We start from the raw sequence: 17,645 nt of genomic DNA on the forward strand, positions 1-17,645 counted from the left end.
CCATTTAACGGAACTGTTGACAGTTTAAAGAAGGAGACTGGAGACTTCATCTGATATGTGACATAGCTGAAAATCTAAACTTCACAAAACTGACCGTCACATCCAAACATAGACTAAGTGTGAACAGGTGCTGGACCTAGAGTCACCAACACGTATACTCTCAAACAAAAAGGCAGCACACTGTAGCGCCATAGCATGCAAATATGAAAATTGAATTGCATTACTGCATTAGAAATATGAAAAACATGAAAAATTGAGAAATTTTAGCTCATAAATTGTCCCATTCATGTGTACCTGGAAGCCACGTTAAGGCATTTCTCGTTTCCAGGACCTAGCAATGCCTTTCCTCACTTAGAATAAAGTCTTCATCTGAATGGAAACATACTGTAAATCCTCTGTCTCTGTGGAGGGGTAGTGGTCCTGCCGGGATTAAAAACACCTGTGGCTAAAAGGCGGAGTGCTCAGTCAGAAGACTAATGAATACAAACTTAAAAAATATTTTTCATATTTCTAATACAGTAATGTAATTCAATTTTCATATTTGCATGCTATGGCGCTACAGTGTGCTGCCTTTTTGTTTCAGATAACTGAAAATCTGTCACAGAGGTTAGGTTTGGGTAAGGGGGTGGTCTTCTTTAAAAGGTGGTCTTCTAGAGTTCTTACTTTGCAATTATTTGCTGCTCTCAGCTGAAACAATTGTATCTAGTGTAGGCAATGCTCTGTGAGTAGGGACGAGCGGACCTGTGTAAGTTCGAGTTCTGGTACTCAATTGAACTTTAGTCCAAAGTTTTGGCACCAGAACTGCCCCCAAACTTCATCCTAAACACGAAACCCATTGAAATATATGAGGACATGAACTTTGGAGCTGGATATTCTCTTTCTCTCCTATTCCCGTCAGTGTTCGTAATTCAGCATCGGACTGGTGTCCGGTACGAACCCCGAACTTTACATCGCAGCTACACAAATCTCTACTGCTTGGCTACAATGTATCAGTCTGGAGTCTAGAGAGCATGGTCCATACTGGATACAATGTAGATGTATAAAAAGTAATTCAGTATATTGTGACTATGTAAGCAGTCCTGGACTGGCCGACGGGGGAACAGGGGAATTCACTGGTAGGCCGCTCTGCAAGAGTAATCCTCTTACCCCCAACATGAGCAGTAGTTGGCCCGATAATTTATGTACAGACAAAAGCAGCATCTCATCAGTAATTGAACTACCTAGCTTATTATATAAAAGCAGCGGTATGAACAGTGGGACCCCACTAATGTTACTGGTGGGCTCTGGCTGCCCCAGTCCAACACTGTACGAAAGAGCAATCTTGAGCTGAGTGACATTACCTGTGGACATCCCTGACATCAGGACCTGCGTACAGCTGCTTACAATTCATGACCTATTGCTCCAGGATCTAGAAAATCACAGATCACTCTCTGAAAATTCTACCAGCGGTGATTGATGAGTGAACTGCAAAATTGCTCTATGTGTCAGTAAATGACTGACAAGATAATGAAACTTTGCTCTTTTCCTCATCTTTAGTAGAACTTGACATTCTTCTATGCATAGTTTACATTGCTGCTGTTATCGCTGTCATTGTTTTACTGCAGAAGAAAAGCGTTCAGATTATATTATGATTTCACATATAGATATGAGATAGACAAAGAAAAGCTGAGATAGGGAGACACAGATAGGGATAGATAGATAATAGATAGATAGATAATAGATCATATATAATAGATAAATGATCGATAGATAATAGATGATCAATAATAGATAGATAGATAGATAGATAATAGATAGATAATAGATAGATATATAGATAGATAGATAGATGATAGATATATAATAGATAGAAAATAGATAGATAATATATAATAGATAATAGATAGATTATAGATAGATAGATAATAGATAGATAGATAATAGATCATATATAATAGATAAATGATCGATAGATAATAGATGATCAATAATAGATAGATAGATAGATAGATAATAGATAGATAATAGATAGATATATAGATAGATAGATAGATAGATGATAGATATATAATAGATAGAAAATAGATAGATAATATATAATAGATAATAGATAGATTATAGATAGATAGATAATAGATAGATAGATAATAGATCATATATAATAGATAAATGATCGATAGATAATAGATGATCAATAATAGATAGATAGATAGATAGATAGATAATAAATAGATAATAGATAGATAGATAGATAGATAGATAGATAGATAGGTAGATAGATAGATAGATAGATAGATAATAGAAGGATGATAGATAATAGATAGATAGATAGATAGATAGATAGATAGATAGATAGATAGATAGATAGATAATAGATAGATAGATAATAGATAGATGATAGATAATAGATAAATAATAGATAGATATATCATAAATAGATACTGTAGATAGATAGATAATATATAATTAATAAATAAATGATAGATACTGGTAGATAATTGAAAAAAAGATAATAGATAATAGATATATAGATCATAGATAGATAATAGATAGAAAATAGAGAATACGGTAGATAGATAATAGATGATAGATAATTAATAAAGAAAAAAGATGAGAGCTATTAAATAGATAGATGCTGTAATGCTGTATAATATCATTATCTCCTCCTCCTCTTCTTCCTCCTCTTTCTTCTCTTCCTTCTCCTCCCATCAAAATTTTTATTCTCCTAATATATTGCATTCATCGTATTATATAGCACCGTGTACGTACAATTACACATTTTGCCTTTCTTCCCGGCTAATTCTTCTCTTTTCCTTTAGGTCTATGACATCACGTGATTAAAAACAGACTAGCTGAATCCTAAGCTCTATATATTGTAGAAACAGGAGGTCAATTTTCACTGCAAGAGTCATAAGTGGATGTTTGGGTACAGAGGGTTTAGTCGAACATTTAAAAAAAAGCTTGGTTCAGGTAACCAGAACAGTACGAGATGAATTGGGGACCCAAACATACATTGTTTTCCACACTTTCGTCTGTGTGACATGCAGCAAACACGGACTCTGCGCTGCGGTCCCAGCGTTGTCATACAGATGACACTGTGTGAGCCAGGAGCTGTGACCAGCAGTAAAAACGTTACCGCCGGTCACAGGTGTCAGCTGATGAGAGAGTACTCCTCTCTTCAGTGCATGCCTGCTGCTGTTGCTGATAACAGCAAGAGCAGGCGAGGCTGCTAAGAGTATTCATCAGCTGGCACCTGTGCTAAAGATTAATAAATTAAAAAATGACATGAGGTCTCTTCTATTTTTGATAACTAGCACAGGCAAAACAGACAGCTGTGGTCTGCAACCCTTAGCTGTCAGCTTTATCATGGCTGGTTATCAAGAATAGAAGGGTCCCAATGCCATTTTTTTTCATTGTTTAAATAAATAATTGAAAATAATCATAGTGGAGTCCCCCATTTTTGACAACCAGCTAAGCTAAAGCAGACAACTGGAGGCTGATATTCTCAGACTAGTAATGGGCCAAGCATATTAGCCCCCATCCTAAAATTAGCAGCCTGCAGCTGCCCCAGTAAAGGTGCATCTATTAGCGACCCTGGAAGATCTGAAGTCACAGCTGCCATTATTCCGACAAGTCAGTGTAAGGGTGAGACTCTGTAATGTGCACCATCTTGGGTATTTGCTGGGATTATTCTGTTTGCTATTGTGTGTTGTGGTTCAATAAAATATTGCCACACTGTTTTACCCTCACCCTGTGTTGTCTGAGTAGTGTTCTGCCCACGGGGAGATAGAGCGGGCGATCAGTGGTATGAACCCTGGTCCATGCAGTCTTGCTAAAGACAGCCGGGCCAGCGGACGAGAGCACCCACTGACCCCGTACCTCCACAACAGGACAGATAATTATGAACAGTCACCTGACTAACACATGTTGCGTAGAGTGATGGTAAATTATGGTCATCTTGTGTGACTTGTCTCATGGTTTCTTAAACCAAAAGGAAAAGCAGGATACATCTTGTAGTGTACAAAAAAATGGATTTGGCAAAACGCAGAATTGTTTGTGCTTCAGGATGTGGAAATCAAGCAAATTTGCACCTAACTTGCCCCCATTTTGGATCGAGTAGGGGTTGAAAAAATATACATTTCTACTCACCCCTCACCTACCTGACCAAGGTCTACTGATGGCTTACGTCTTCCTTCCGACTCCAGTCTTCTCTTTTGTCGGTCGTGAATAAACCTCAGTTGACATCATGACATTACAGGACAACGTACATTATGGCATATTCTGAGGCTAGTGTGTGCCAAGGGAACCGAAGAGTGAGAAGAATTAAGTCAGGAGAGACTGGATCTAGAAGGAGCATGTCAGTGGCAGACCGGGGTGGGGAGCTGCAGCACCAGGACAGGTGAAGGGTGACGTGATTGTAAATTTTTTAATCTTTTAACCCCACTGTTTATTATACTCTGGAGCATGGAGAGACCTAAGGGCGTAATAAAAGGCACAAATTTAATTTCCTGGCCATATTTTGAGCAAATTTGAGAAATCCAATTTCGTCATACTCGTTCTTCTCTAGCTGGGTCGTTTCGACCTGAATTTCTTTATGATACATTGGCATCAGAGTAAAATCTAGACCTTAATCGTGACGGGGACTTTCTGGAGCAGGAATGTTCTATTTGAAGGTCGCACTGTCAATGAGATGTCAAGAAAAGGGGAAAAAAACATAATAATTTCCAGGAAATCTTGTCTGATTTGCTCAGTTTCCGGACGTTCATAGATAAGAAAACAACAAATTGATTTTTTTTTTAAGCGCAGCTGAGTCCCTATAGATTCCCAATGGCAGGATTTATGTTTGCAATTGCTAATTACCATACTTTTATTTTTTAACTTTTTTTTCGTCCGTGATTTTTACCCAACGTCCTTGTCTGTTGTCTGATGGAGGAATCCATCGTCTGCCTTTGCATGGCACGAGCTCCTAGTGGATATCATGGCTGCTCACAAATGTAATTATTGGGAAACCACAATGTTTTACATGATAAGTGGTTTCTAATTGCAAACATGTCTCCGTATCCATCAATCTGACTCCCTCCGACGGCAGCGACAATACAAATGGCTCCTCCGGCAGCCGCTAATAACGGGAAAGTTGCGAGCGTGAATTAAAGTAATACTTAGCAGTATTATTCTAGTCTCTACAAAGTGGAATTTACGTTCTGCTATTAACTAAGTAGATTTTACCACCAGAGACGCCTCATTTCCATTTTCCGGGTTTAATTGCATTCATTTTTCCATTTTTCAGGTCCTCTGAGGTTCCTTTCCCAGACAGAATCTGTTACTTCGTTCCTTGGAGACACCGCCCTACTGAAATGTGAAATTGTCGGGGAGCCCATGCCTACGGTCCACTGGCAGAAGAACCAAGAAGACCTGGTACTGACCCCCGGTGACACGCGAGTGCTGGTCCTGCCTTCCGGGGCTTTGCAGATAAGTCGGCTACAAGCGGGAGATGCTGGACTTTATCGGTGCTTGGCTAAAAATCCCGGCAGCTCCAGGACCGGAAATGAGGCGGAGATCCGTATTTTATCTGGTGAGTAGTTTACATCATTTCTTGCAATTTATATTGTTACAAGGGTCCCTGTCCGAGACAATCAGCCGGTCACATAGTGTCCTGCTTCTGTGATCCTCAGTGATCGGCTCTAATCAGCAAGTATCTCATTTTTCTGCAGCACTCCTACAGGACAAGTGAAGCATTACACTTTTATCATTAAAATAAATGTCTTGCCCATTCAGTACTCTGACACTGATCTTTATATCTTTTTTCCCACATGATTCTGAATGTGGATATCTCTATTAAAGGGGTTGTCGGATCCAAATCGATAAGTCTGCAGTCACTCTGTGTGACTATAGACTTATGAATCCCCCAGCACACGCACTGTGCTCCGCGAAGATTCACCAGTTTCTGAGCCTGGACTGGAGAGTTTGTATGAGCTATATATACTCCCGGCCCGTGAACCCGGTCTCCAGTCATCCACACCCACTGGACGACTGTGTCACTAGTCGGGGCACGGCCTCTTTCAATACATGTGTATGGCGCGAGGATGTATCCACTAGTCAGGCTTTGGCTGGGAGTATGTGTAACGTATCCCTACCTACCCTCCAGTCCCGGCTAAGAAACTGATGAATCCCCTCAGCACACAGTACATATATAAGGTTGCAATCACACAGATTGACTGCAAACTTATCGATTTGAACGAGACAACCCCTTTAATTCAAAGTTTTCTAATAGGATTTTTGATATGTGTTTTCGGAACCAAATAAGATCTCTTAAAGGGAATGTGTTCTCTGAAAATAAAGCATGACTTAAAACAGATTTTTGTGCTACATGTGCTGTAAAAAATGTATTACCAATTTTTTTTTCCAATCATGATCTTTATTACAAAAAAAGAAAAAAAATCATAATTTTGACTTTTTCACACTGGCCACTTGGGCTGTTTTAGACTTCTACTTCCTGTCCTTTCAGGAAGAGTTTTCAGCAGGTTCCATATCATCAGAGGCAGGATGACAATGACAGAGCTGATATGTCACAGGTCACCTACTCCCCCTCCCTTCACAATGACCTGTGATTGATAAATATGCTGATAGATATAAAATATATAGAGTTGAGATAGATAGATAGATAGATAGATAGATAGATAGATAGATAATAGATAGATAATAGATAGATAGATAGTAAATAATAGATAGATAATAGAGATGATAGATAGATAATATATAATAAGTAATAGATAGATAATAGATAGATAGATAGATAGATAGATAGATAGATAATAGATGATAGATAGATGATATATAGATAATAAATAATAGATATATAATAGATAGATAATAGATAGATAGATAATAGATAGATAATAGATAGTTATTAGATAGATATAGATAATAGGTAAATAATAGATAGATAATAGATAGATGATAGATATGAGATAGATGGTAACAGAGATAATTGCCAACTGAACAATCAGTCAGCTAATGCCCTTATAAGGTGTCGGGGGCCTTAAAGGGAACCTTTCAGCAGGTTTTTGCTATGTGATCTGAGATCACCATGATGTAGGGACACAGACCCTGATTCCAGCCATATCTCACTTACTGACCTGCTTGATGAAGTTTTGATAGAATCCCTGTTTTCTCTGCCATAGAAGTAGCAGTGATCAGAATGCTGAGTTCGTCCTAACTCCGCCCACACCCCTGATTGGTAGCTTCTTGTGACATGCAGCCAATTAAAGGTGGAGGCGGAGTTACTCAGATTAGCTTGACTGCCTGGCACATGACGCCTAGAACTGCAGTGATAATCTCCTGCTGATAAAACGCAGATTGTATTCAAACTATAGCACACAGCCCAGTAAGTGACACATCGCTTGAATCAGGGTCTCTGCACCTACATCATACTTTTATCATATTACATAGCTGCTGACAGATTCCCCTTTACTATTTATCTATAAGTGAATGATTTCCATTGTATTTTATGCACTGGTAAATATCACAAGCAAATTCCACGTTTTGTTTTTTTTTCCGCGTGCAGTTTTACCTTGTAAGCCCAATAAAGCTGCAGTTGACATCTGTAATAAAGCGCCCCATTAGCGCATTACACGTAAGTGCGGCCATTTATAGCAGACGCTAAAGACCTGACAATCGCTTCATGTTAATCTTCGCCGGTGGAGTAATATTTCGCCGCGCGCTAACAATGCGGCATCTATTAAAGGCAAACATAAAAATGATAGAAACAACAGTCATGTTATTACACCGGGGAAATTAGAGGGACATGAGTGACACAGTAACTTCCAATAACGCTCCGTCATTCATAGACCTGCCACCGAATGGGGGAAGAATGGGTCCCCGAGCGATCCGCGGGCCGCCGTCCCCCACCAGAGTGCGGGGTCATTATCTCATAGTCGCTGTCTTTATAGAAAATTATTTGTTTTGTTTAAAACAGCAAAAACTTATCAAAGTCGCCGCCGCCGCCCGCGATGGAGACGGATGGTTTTTCATAGAAAAGAATCCTCTTTGGGTCTGATTTTTACAGATCTGGCATTTTTCCCAGCAGAACCGGATTTTACAGTAACCTAATGTGCGATCTCGCTGCGCCGACTTGATGTATGGCCGCGGGGCTGCGGAAGTTTCAGCAGTGTCACAATAGAAGAAATTAATGTATTTTATTTATAGGATGACAGATAAATAGTAGAGAAAACAAAAAGGAACATATTTTAGAGTGTTTACCTGCGACGGGTGATAAAAGACAAGAAGGGTGAGAATTCATGACGACCTGATAAAATGAATGAGAAAAAAAAGCGCGGTGCAGTGCCAAAAGCCAACACTAGGGGCAGTGATCCAAACAGGAAGACTTGAAAGTATCCCGATCCCAGATTTTCAAAAATCTACACTATTAGGGTATTCCAAGTTAAATGGTTGTTCACCTTTCGGAACATTAATTTATTTTTATGCATGTATTTTGGGGGTTAAAATATTTTTTGTAATTGGGTTTCATTAAAAAAAATTGCGCCTTTTGGCTTTTTATAGATCGTTTGCTGCAATGTCTGTTTGTGGCTGCAGAATGAGTTAACTTAGAATCTGTCAGCGAGCTCATTCTGATCATCCGATAGGAGAGTTTGTAGCTCTTTTATGTCTTTTTCTCGAATGATTTATGACCATAAACCACATAAAAAAGAGGCTGTAAAAGAAAAATGGTGCAAAAATTTTAAGTGCAAAAATGATGCATTTAAAGGGGCAGGCCAGGTTTGGGGGTTCAAGTCTGCAGTCACTCTATGTGACTGCAGACTTTTGAATCCTCACAGGGCGCAGTATGAGAGCTGTCAGGATTCTCCACTGACAGCATCAGGAGCAGGCGGCATGTGACCGGAAGTGTGCAATTTGCATACATGCAGTCACATGATGACTAGACGTGAATTGAGTGAATTGAGTGAGGCCGGTCATGTCTAGTTGGAATGTGGCCAGAAGTGTGCAATTTGCATACATGCAGTCACATGATGACTAGACGTGAATTGAGTGAGGCCGGTCACGTCTAGTTGGAATGTGGCCAGAAGTATGCAATTTGCAGACTTGTGGTTAAATGACCACCACTTCTGGTGCTGGCAGCAGAGAATCCTCACAGCATGCAGTAGAGTGACTGCAGTTTTGAGCCCCAAGTCTGGTCAACCCCTTTAAGTAAAAAAAAAATTGTCCCTAATGTTCAAAAGCCTCATTCAGCATCCTCTTCTACTGACCAGAATGGTTCAGGATGAAAGATTGTCTATTGCTTTGACGGACTGTTTTTTATTATACAGACATCCCATTAATGTAATTCCTCATTTCCCCTGTGGGGGCGCTATAGGGAAATTAAATACTTAGCTCTAAGTTTTCTCACTGATTACATCTGATCACTGTAATTTGCTTTTTATTACGTGACCCATCTAACATGAAGGGAATTTCCAAAATGGAGAATCCATTTAAAGAAATACTGTCAGAATATTGATACAGAGGTATTAAGGGGAAAGCATAGAGCCCTCTGTTCAAAAAAGTACATGGTAGTCTTGCTTTCCAGCTTAATGATAAGCCCTGGACTCTCTTGCCTACAGGGCTCCTACACAATTTTATGTATGGTCTGTCCACACTTGGTGTTTTGTCTATTATAGTTTCTGCGGGGGAGGTACCTGTATGCATGCTCCACCCCCGCAGAACCTGCACTAGCTATAAAAGTGAATTTGTTTTACCTAAAGGGGCAGATTTATTGAGGCCACTTTGGTGTAGGTTGTGTTGACAAAGGGTGCCTTTATGGCATCATTCTAGCTGGTATAATTTGGTATAGGCTTTTTTTAACTGTAGAGAAGCACAGTTTATGCTTTTTACCACTAGAAGTCCCAGAAATGTCAAGCTCCCTGGGTTCCAAAGTTAGAAATGTTAAATGACCCCTCTCTGGGACTTCTAGTGTTAAGCATCGAAGCCTTGGGTGATATATGCTTTTATCAATATATAAATTGGGAAATTTTCAGAACATATAGGATGTGGCCACCTCTACGATGATGGCTATGATGCCACTTTAGTAAAGCAGTTCACCTTGGCGCCATATGCTATTTGCATTGCGTGCCCCATGTCATTCACCATGGACATAGCGCCCGCCGCCGGCACCTTCACACCTACTATATATCTGATTATCTCCAACGGACGGGTCAAACTTTGCATGAACAGAGCCCACCGGAAGTTAAGTATTCCCTTCACCCCGAACATACCAACATGCTGTGTCTCTACAAGAAGGGATTACCCCATAAAAACAAGACACTTCTCGGTAAAATGTAGAGTGATATTTGACGAGTGACATTTGCCCGTCTCCAGAACAGTTATCTTGTTCCAATCTACTTGCAAGACTCGTTCAATCTCCCCGTACGTACAGCACACCTCTTAAAAGTAGCCTTCACAAGTTTACACCAATTACTCCTGATGTGTTTGACCTCCTCGACACTACTTTAAGTAAATGCACCGGTGCCGTTTTTCTCCCGACACGCCACTTACAGTAGATGGTAACCCTGTCCGAGGTCAGGCTCTGGGCTTCCATTAAAATGTCACAATCTCAGGCTTGTAGATTCTCGCACTCGGCGGATAACTTTATGGATACGATACAAATACATCATTAATATTACAACGTGTGATTAGCGCTGATGATAATGTCGTGATGGAATGGACGTCGCAATGAATCTGCAATTTACATCAGGATGAAGTCAAAAATAAATACAACCTAAGACCCCTTTCGGGACCCCCCAATGAAAAATTTAAAAAAGGGCCAACAGCTATCATCACACATCATTTATAGACCTGTTCTTATCATATGAGAAAAGGAATAATTTTGGACCCTCTCGAAATCTAGAGTCTCATCGGTTTCCACCATATACTTTCTAAAAGTTCTGAACAGGTCCTGCAAAAATTTCAGTTATTTCCCCAAATCTGTGACTTGTCCAAAAACTATAATGCATCATTTATAGTTCTGGTCTTTTCACATGGGGCGAATGGACCATGTTGGACCCTCTCAGGCTCCAGAGCTTCGTTATAAATCTATCTTCTACATCCACTAAAATAAATCCCTGATCCCCATGGTTCCATCCATAGAATTTCTATTAATGCCTATCAAATCCTCATAAGATTTGGCAATTTCCCTAAATGTCAAGCGTCATTTATTGAACTAATTTCTTCCCGCGATGCAAGATTATTTCTTGGGTCCCTTAAGCTCCAGTTCAAGTATGTAGACACTTTCTGTACCTCCTATAATTCCTCTTTGTAGATGGGAAGAGAATCCACTGAGGATGATAAACCATTGTGCTTTTATGGTTCTAACCATAGAATTCCCAAAAGTTGACTCCATTTCCTTAAATCTGTGACTTGAACGCTAGTTGTCAAGCATCGTTTATAAAGCTGGTTTCTTCACGAAGGACAAGAGCTCCTCTTCATGTAGGGCAAGAGCACCAGTCCAAGTACGAATATAATAATTCCTCTTTGTACAATGAAATAGAGTTCACCGAAGAAGACAAGCCAATGTGCCCTAATGATTTCAGCCATAGATTTCCCATAAGTTCAAGCCATTTCCCCAAATCTGTTATTTGAACCCCAATTTCCATGCATCATTCACAGTTATGGTCTCGTCATATGGGGCAAAGGAACCAGAGCTCGAGTATTACTCTATCTTCTCCTCCCACTATAATAAAACCAAGTCTTGTCTGTCTCAGCCATAGAATTTCTATAAGTGCCAATCAAATTCTCATGAGTTTTGGCCATTTCCCCAAGTGTCAAGCATCGCTTATAGAACTGGTCAGGAATGGGGACTTTTTGAGCCCCTTAAGCTTCAGCCCAAGTGTGACTACAATTTCTATACTTCTTATACTTCCTCTTTGTTCACCCAAAGAGTCCACCAAAGAGGGCAACCAATGTGTCCTAATGGTCACACAATCATAAAATTCCCATAAGTTTTAGTCATTTCCCCCAAAACTGTGACTTGACTGCCAACTATGATGCATCATTTATAGAACTGGTCTCTTTGTTTTGGACACAGGAACTTTTTTAGCATCTAAGATGGCCATGGTCAGAGTACAACTACAATCTCTGTACCTCCTATAATTCCTGCTGTACACCCCAAGAGGACAATCCAATGTGCCCTAATGGTTCAAGCCATAAAACTACCGTAAGTTTCAGCCATTTTCCAAAACAACTGAAAACTGGTCATTATGGGTCAAGAGACCTTTTGAGTCCTCCAAAGATTAAAGACTCAGGTGTAACATTTTAGAGCCCAAATAGACAAAAAGGTCCCAGCCAATGAGTTCCCTTAAGGTCCAGCCAGGGCCCCTATACAAGTTAGGCATTGACTTATTGCATCACTGCAGCCTTGCAGCGCTGGAGTCCTGGGTTCAAATCCCACCAAGGACAACATCTGCAAGGAGTTTGTATGTTCTCCCCATGTTTGCGTGGGTTTCCTCCGGGTAATCTGGTTTCCTCCCACACTACAAAGACATACTGATAAAAAATTTAGATTGTGAGCCCCATCGGGGACAGCGATGATAATGCATCTGGAAAAGAGGGTCCGAGAGTGACTATCACTTTTGCCCCTAAATACAGTAGTTCCAAAGCAAATTAAAGAGAACCATTCATGTATATGTCTGTTTCAGAAAATACTTTTATTCTCACCCAAAACTAAGAATTTTAGATTTTTTTTACCTTAGTTTATGCCATTCCTCTGTTTTTCATTCGAAAAATGGGCAAAAATGAATTGACAACTGGGTGTTACCATTCCACGGAATTCTAACATTTCTATTATTTCATGGAGAATACAATTATTTGCTAAAATAGACATGTGAGGAGGTGTGACAGATTTTATTCAATATTGCACCCCCCCATCCAATAGTTTTCTCATTGGTAATAGGGTAGTTCGTTATCAAAAGTCATTTATTGAAATGGTCTTTTCCTATGGGACAATGGGACTTTTTTGGGACTGGAAGCCAACCAGAGCCCCTATACGGTTTAGCTACGGGTGATAAAATAGGTAAAGATGTAATTTACAATCACTAATATTGTACTCATTTATGTTTTTTTATTATTTAGTTTTACTAAAAAGTGACAAAAAATGTCAAAAAGTATAAAAATGGAAGAAAATATTCATCACCGAATAAACACCAGTTCTGAGAGAAGAAAGACGACATGGCTCCATTCAGCAACTGCTCACAATATGCTGGAGCAGGGAGGGCGCTGTGACAGTTCTGTGTCGTGATTCTCAATGGCGAGAGAACATAGCCCAGCATATATGAGAACTAGCTCTTGGAAGATGGAAACTATACTGACCATGAACTAAACCTGCCGCACAACTAGAAGTGGCCGGGTAGCATGCCTACGTTTTTTTATCCCTAGATGCCCAGCGCCAGCCGGAGAACTACCTAATCCTAGCAGAGGAAAAGACAGTCCTGGCTCACCTCTAGAGAAATTTTCCCAAAAGGCAGACAGAGGCCCCCACATATATTGGCGGTGATTTTAGATGAAATGACAAACGTAGTATGAAAATAGGTTTAGCAAAAATCGAGGTCCGCTTACTAGATAGCAAGAAGACAGAAAGGGCACTTTCATGGTCAGCAGAAAACCCTATCAAAACACCATCCAGAAATTACTTTAAGACTCTAGCATTAACTCATAACACCAGAGTGGCAATTTCCGCTCACAAGAGCTTTCCAGACACAGTAACGAAACAGCAGCTGTGAACAGGAACAAAATGCAAAAACACACAAGGACAAAAGTCCAACTTAGCTGGGAGTTGTCTAGTAGCAGGAACATGCACAGAAAGGCTTCTGATTACATTGTTGACCGGCATGAAACTGACAGAGGAGCAAGGTTATATAGCAACTCCCACATCCTGATAGGAGCAGGTGAACAGAGGGGATGATGCACACAAGTACAATTCCACAAGTGGCCACCGGGGGAGCCCAGAATCCAATTTCACAACAGTACCCCCCCCTCAAGGAGGGGGCACCGAACCCTCACCAGAACCACCAGGGCGATCAGGATGAGCCCTATGAAAGGCACGGACAAGATCGGAGGCATGAACATCAGAGGCAGTGACCCAAGAATTATCCTCCTGACCGTATCCCTTCCATTTGACCAGATACTGGAGTTTCCGTCTGGAAACACGAGAGTCCAAGATCTTTTCCACAACGTACTCCAACTCACCCTCAACCAACACCGGAGCAGGAGGCTCAACGGAAGGCACAGCCGGTACCTCATACCTGCGCAACAATGACCGATGAAAAACATTATGAATCGAAAAGGATGCAGGGAGGTCCAAACGGAAGGACACAGGGTTAAGAATCTCCAATATCTTGTACGGGCCGATGAACCGAGGCTTAAACTTAGGAGAAGAAACCCTCATAGGGACAAAACGAGAAGACAACCACACCAAGTCCCCAACACAAAGCCGAGGACCAACACGACGACGGCGGTTGGCAAAAAGCTGAGTCTTCTCCTGGGACAACTTCAAATTGTCCACCACCTGCCCCCAAATCTGATGCAACCTCTCCACCACAACATCCACTCCAGGACAATCCGAAGATTCCACTTGACCGGAGGAAAATCGAGGATGAAACCCCGAATTACAGAAAAACGGGGACACCAAGGTGGCAGAGCTGGCCCGATTATTGAGGGTGAACTCCGCCAAAGGCAAAAAAGCAACCCAATCATCCTGATCCGCAGACACAAAACACCTCAAATATGTCTCCCAAGGTCTGATTAGTCCGCTCGGTCTGGCCATTAGTCTGAGGATGGAAAGCAGACGAAAAAGACAAATTTATGCCCATCCTAGCACAGAATGCCCGCCAAAATCTAGACCCGAATTGGGTCCCTCTGTCAGAAACGATATTCTCCGGAATACCATGCAAACGAACAACATTTTGAAAAAACAGAGGAACCAACTCGGAAGAAGAAGGCAACTTAGGCAAGGGAACCAGATGGACCATCTTAGAGAAACGGTCACACACCACCCAGATGACAGACATCTTATGAGAAACAGGCAGATCCGAAATAAAATCCATCGAGATGTGCGTCCAAGGCCTCTTCGGGATAGGCAAGGGTAACAACAATCCACTAGCCCGAGAACAACAAGGCTTGGCCCGAGCACAAACGTCACAAGACTGCACAAAGCCTCGCACATCTCGTGACAGGGAAGGCCACCAGAAGGACCTTGCCACCAAATCCCTGGTACCAAAGATTCCAGGATGACCTGCCAACGCAGAAGAATGAACCTCAGAGATGACTCTACTGGTCCAATCATCAGGAACAAACAGTCTACCAGGTGGGCAACGATCAGGTCTATCCGCCTGAAACTCCTGCAAGGCCCGCCGCAGGTCTGGAGAAACGGCAGACAATATCACTCCATCTTTAAGGATACCTGTGGGCTCAGAATTACCAGGGGAGTCAGGCTCAAAACTCCTAGAAAGGGCATCCGCCTTAACATTCTTAGAACCCGGTAGGTAAGACACCACAAAATTAAACCGAGAGAAAAACAACGACCAGCGCGCCTGTCTAGGATTCAGGCGCCTGGCAGACTCAAGGTAAATTAAATTTTTGTGGTCAGTCAATACCACCACCTGATGTCTGGCCCCCTCAAGCCAGTGACGCCACTCCTCAAAAGCCCACTTCATGGCCAAAAGCTCCCGATTCCCAATATCATAATTCCGCTCGGCGGGCGAAAATTTACGGGAAAAAAAAGCACAAGGTCTCATCACGGAGCAGTCGGAACTTCTCTGCGACAACACCGCCCCAGCTCCGATTTCAGAAGCGTCGACCTCAACCTGAAAAGGAAGAGCAACATCAGGCTGACGCAACACTGGGGCGGAAGAAAAGCGGCGCTTGAGCTCCCGAAAGGCCTCCACAGCATCAGGGGACCAATCAGCAACATCAGCACCCTTCTTAGTCAAATCAGTCAATGGTTTTACAACATCAGAAAAACCAGCAATAAATCGACGATAAAAGTTAGCAAAGCCCAAAAATTTCTGAAGACTCTTAAGAGAAGAGGGTTGCGTCCAATCACCAATAGCCTGAACCTTGACAGGATCCATCTCGATGGAAGAGGGGGAAAAAATGTATCCCAAGAAGGAAATCTTTTGAACCCCAAAAACACACTTAGAACCCTTCACACACAAGGAATTAGACCGCAAAACCTGAAAAACCCTCCTGACCTGCTGGACATGAGAGTCCCAGTCATCCGAAAAAATCAGAATATCATCCAGATACACAATCATAAATTTGTCCAAATAATCGCGGAAAATGTCATGCATAAAGGACTGGAAGACTGAAGGGGCATTTGAAAGACCAAAAGGCATCACCAAATACTCAAAATGGCCCTCGGGCGTATTAAATGCGGTTTTCCACTCATCCCCCTGCTTGATTCGCACCAAATTATACGCCCCACGGAGATCAATCTTAGAGAACCACTTGGCCCCCTTTATACGAGCAAACAAATCAGTAAGCAGTGGTAACGGATATTGATATTTAACCGTGATTTTATTCAAAAGTCGATAATCAATACACGGCCTCAAAGAGCCGTCTTTCTTAGACACAAAGAAAAAACCGGCTCCTAAGGGAGATGACGAAGGACGAATATGTCCCTTTTCCAAGGACTCCTTTATATATTCTCGCATAGCCGCGTGTTCAGGCACAGACAGATTAAATAAACGACCCTTAGGGTATTTACTACCCGGGATCAAGTCTATGGCACAATCGCACTCCCGGTGCGGAGGTAGTGAACCAACCTTGGGTTCTTCAAAAACGTCACGAAAGTCAGACAAGAATTCAGGAATCTCAGAGGGAATAGATGATGAAATGGAAACCAAAGGTACGTCCCCATGAGTTCCTTTACATCCCCAGCTTAACACAGACATAGCTCTCCAGTCGAGGACTGGGTTATGAGATTGCAGCCATGGCAATCCCAGCACCAAAACATCATGTAGATTATACAGCACCAGAAAGCGAATAACCTCCTGGTGATCCGGATTAACACGCATAGTCACTTGTGTCCAGTATTGTGGTTTATTACTAGCCAATGGGGTGGAGTCAATCCCTTTCAGAGGTATCGGAGCCTCCAATGGCTCCAAATCATACCCACAGCGTTTGGCAAAGGACCAATCCATAAGACTCAAAGCAGCGCCAGAGTCGACATAGGCGTCCGCGGTAATAGATGACAAAGAACAAATCAGGGTCACAGATAGAATAAACTTAGACTGTAAAGTGCTAATTGAAACAGACTTGTCAGGCTTCTTAGTACGCTTAAAGCATGCTGATATAACATGAGTTGAATCACCACAATAGAAGCACAACCCATTTTTTCGTCTAAAATTCTGCCGCTCGCTTCTGGACAGAATTCTATCACATTGCATATTTTCTGGCGTTTTCTCAGTAGACACCGCCAAATGGTGCACAGGTTTGCGCTCCCGCAGACGCCTATCGATCTGAATAGCCATCGTCATGGACTCATTCAGACTCGCAGGCACAGGGAACCCCACCATAACATCCTTAATGGCATCAGAGAGACCTTCTCTGAAAATCGCCGCCAGGGCGCACTCATTCCACTGAGTAAGCACAGACCATTTGCGGAATTTTTGGCAGTATATTTC

At 41.7% G+C, this 17,645-nt stretch overlaps 1 protein-coding gene across 2 annotated transcripts in view; it reads left to right on the plus strand.

Annotated features, from left to right (window-relative positions):
- The window catches only part of DCC (DCC netrin 1 receptor), a 1,118,040-nt gene that overhangs the window by 566,959 nt on the left and 533,436 nt on the right, over window positions 1-17,645 (plus strand). For both annotated transcript variants that reach the window (XM_077282231.1, XM_077282240.1), the window contains exon 3: window positions 5,267-5,551. In XM_077282231.1, coding sequence (XP_077138346.1) covers window positions 5,267-5,551 — 285 coding nt within the window. The remainder of the gene's footprint in view (window positions 1-5,266; window positions 5,552-17,645) is intronic.

The sequence above is a fragment of the Ranitomeya variabilis genome, chromosome 1, assembly GCF_051348905.1.
Source record: "Ranitomeya variabilis isolate aRanVar5 chromosome 1, aRanVar5.hap1, whole genome shotgun sequence".
Classification (NCBI taxonomy): domain Eukaryota; kingdom Metazoa; phylum Chordata; class Amphibia; order Anura; family Dendrobatidae; genus Ranitomeya; species Ranitomeya variabilis.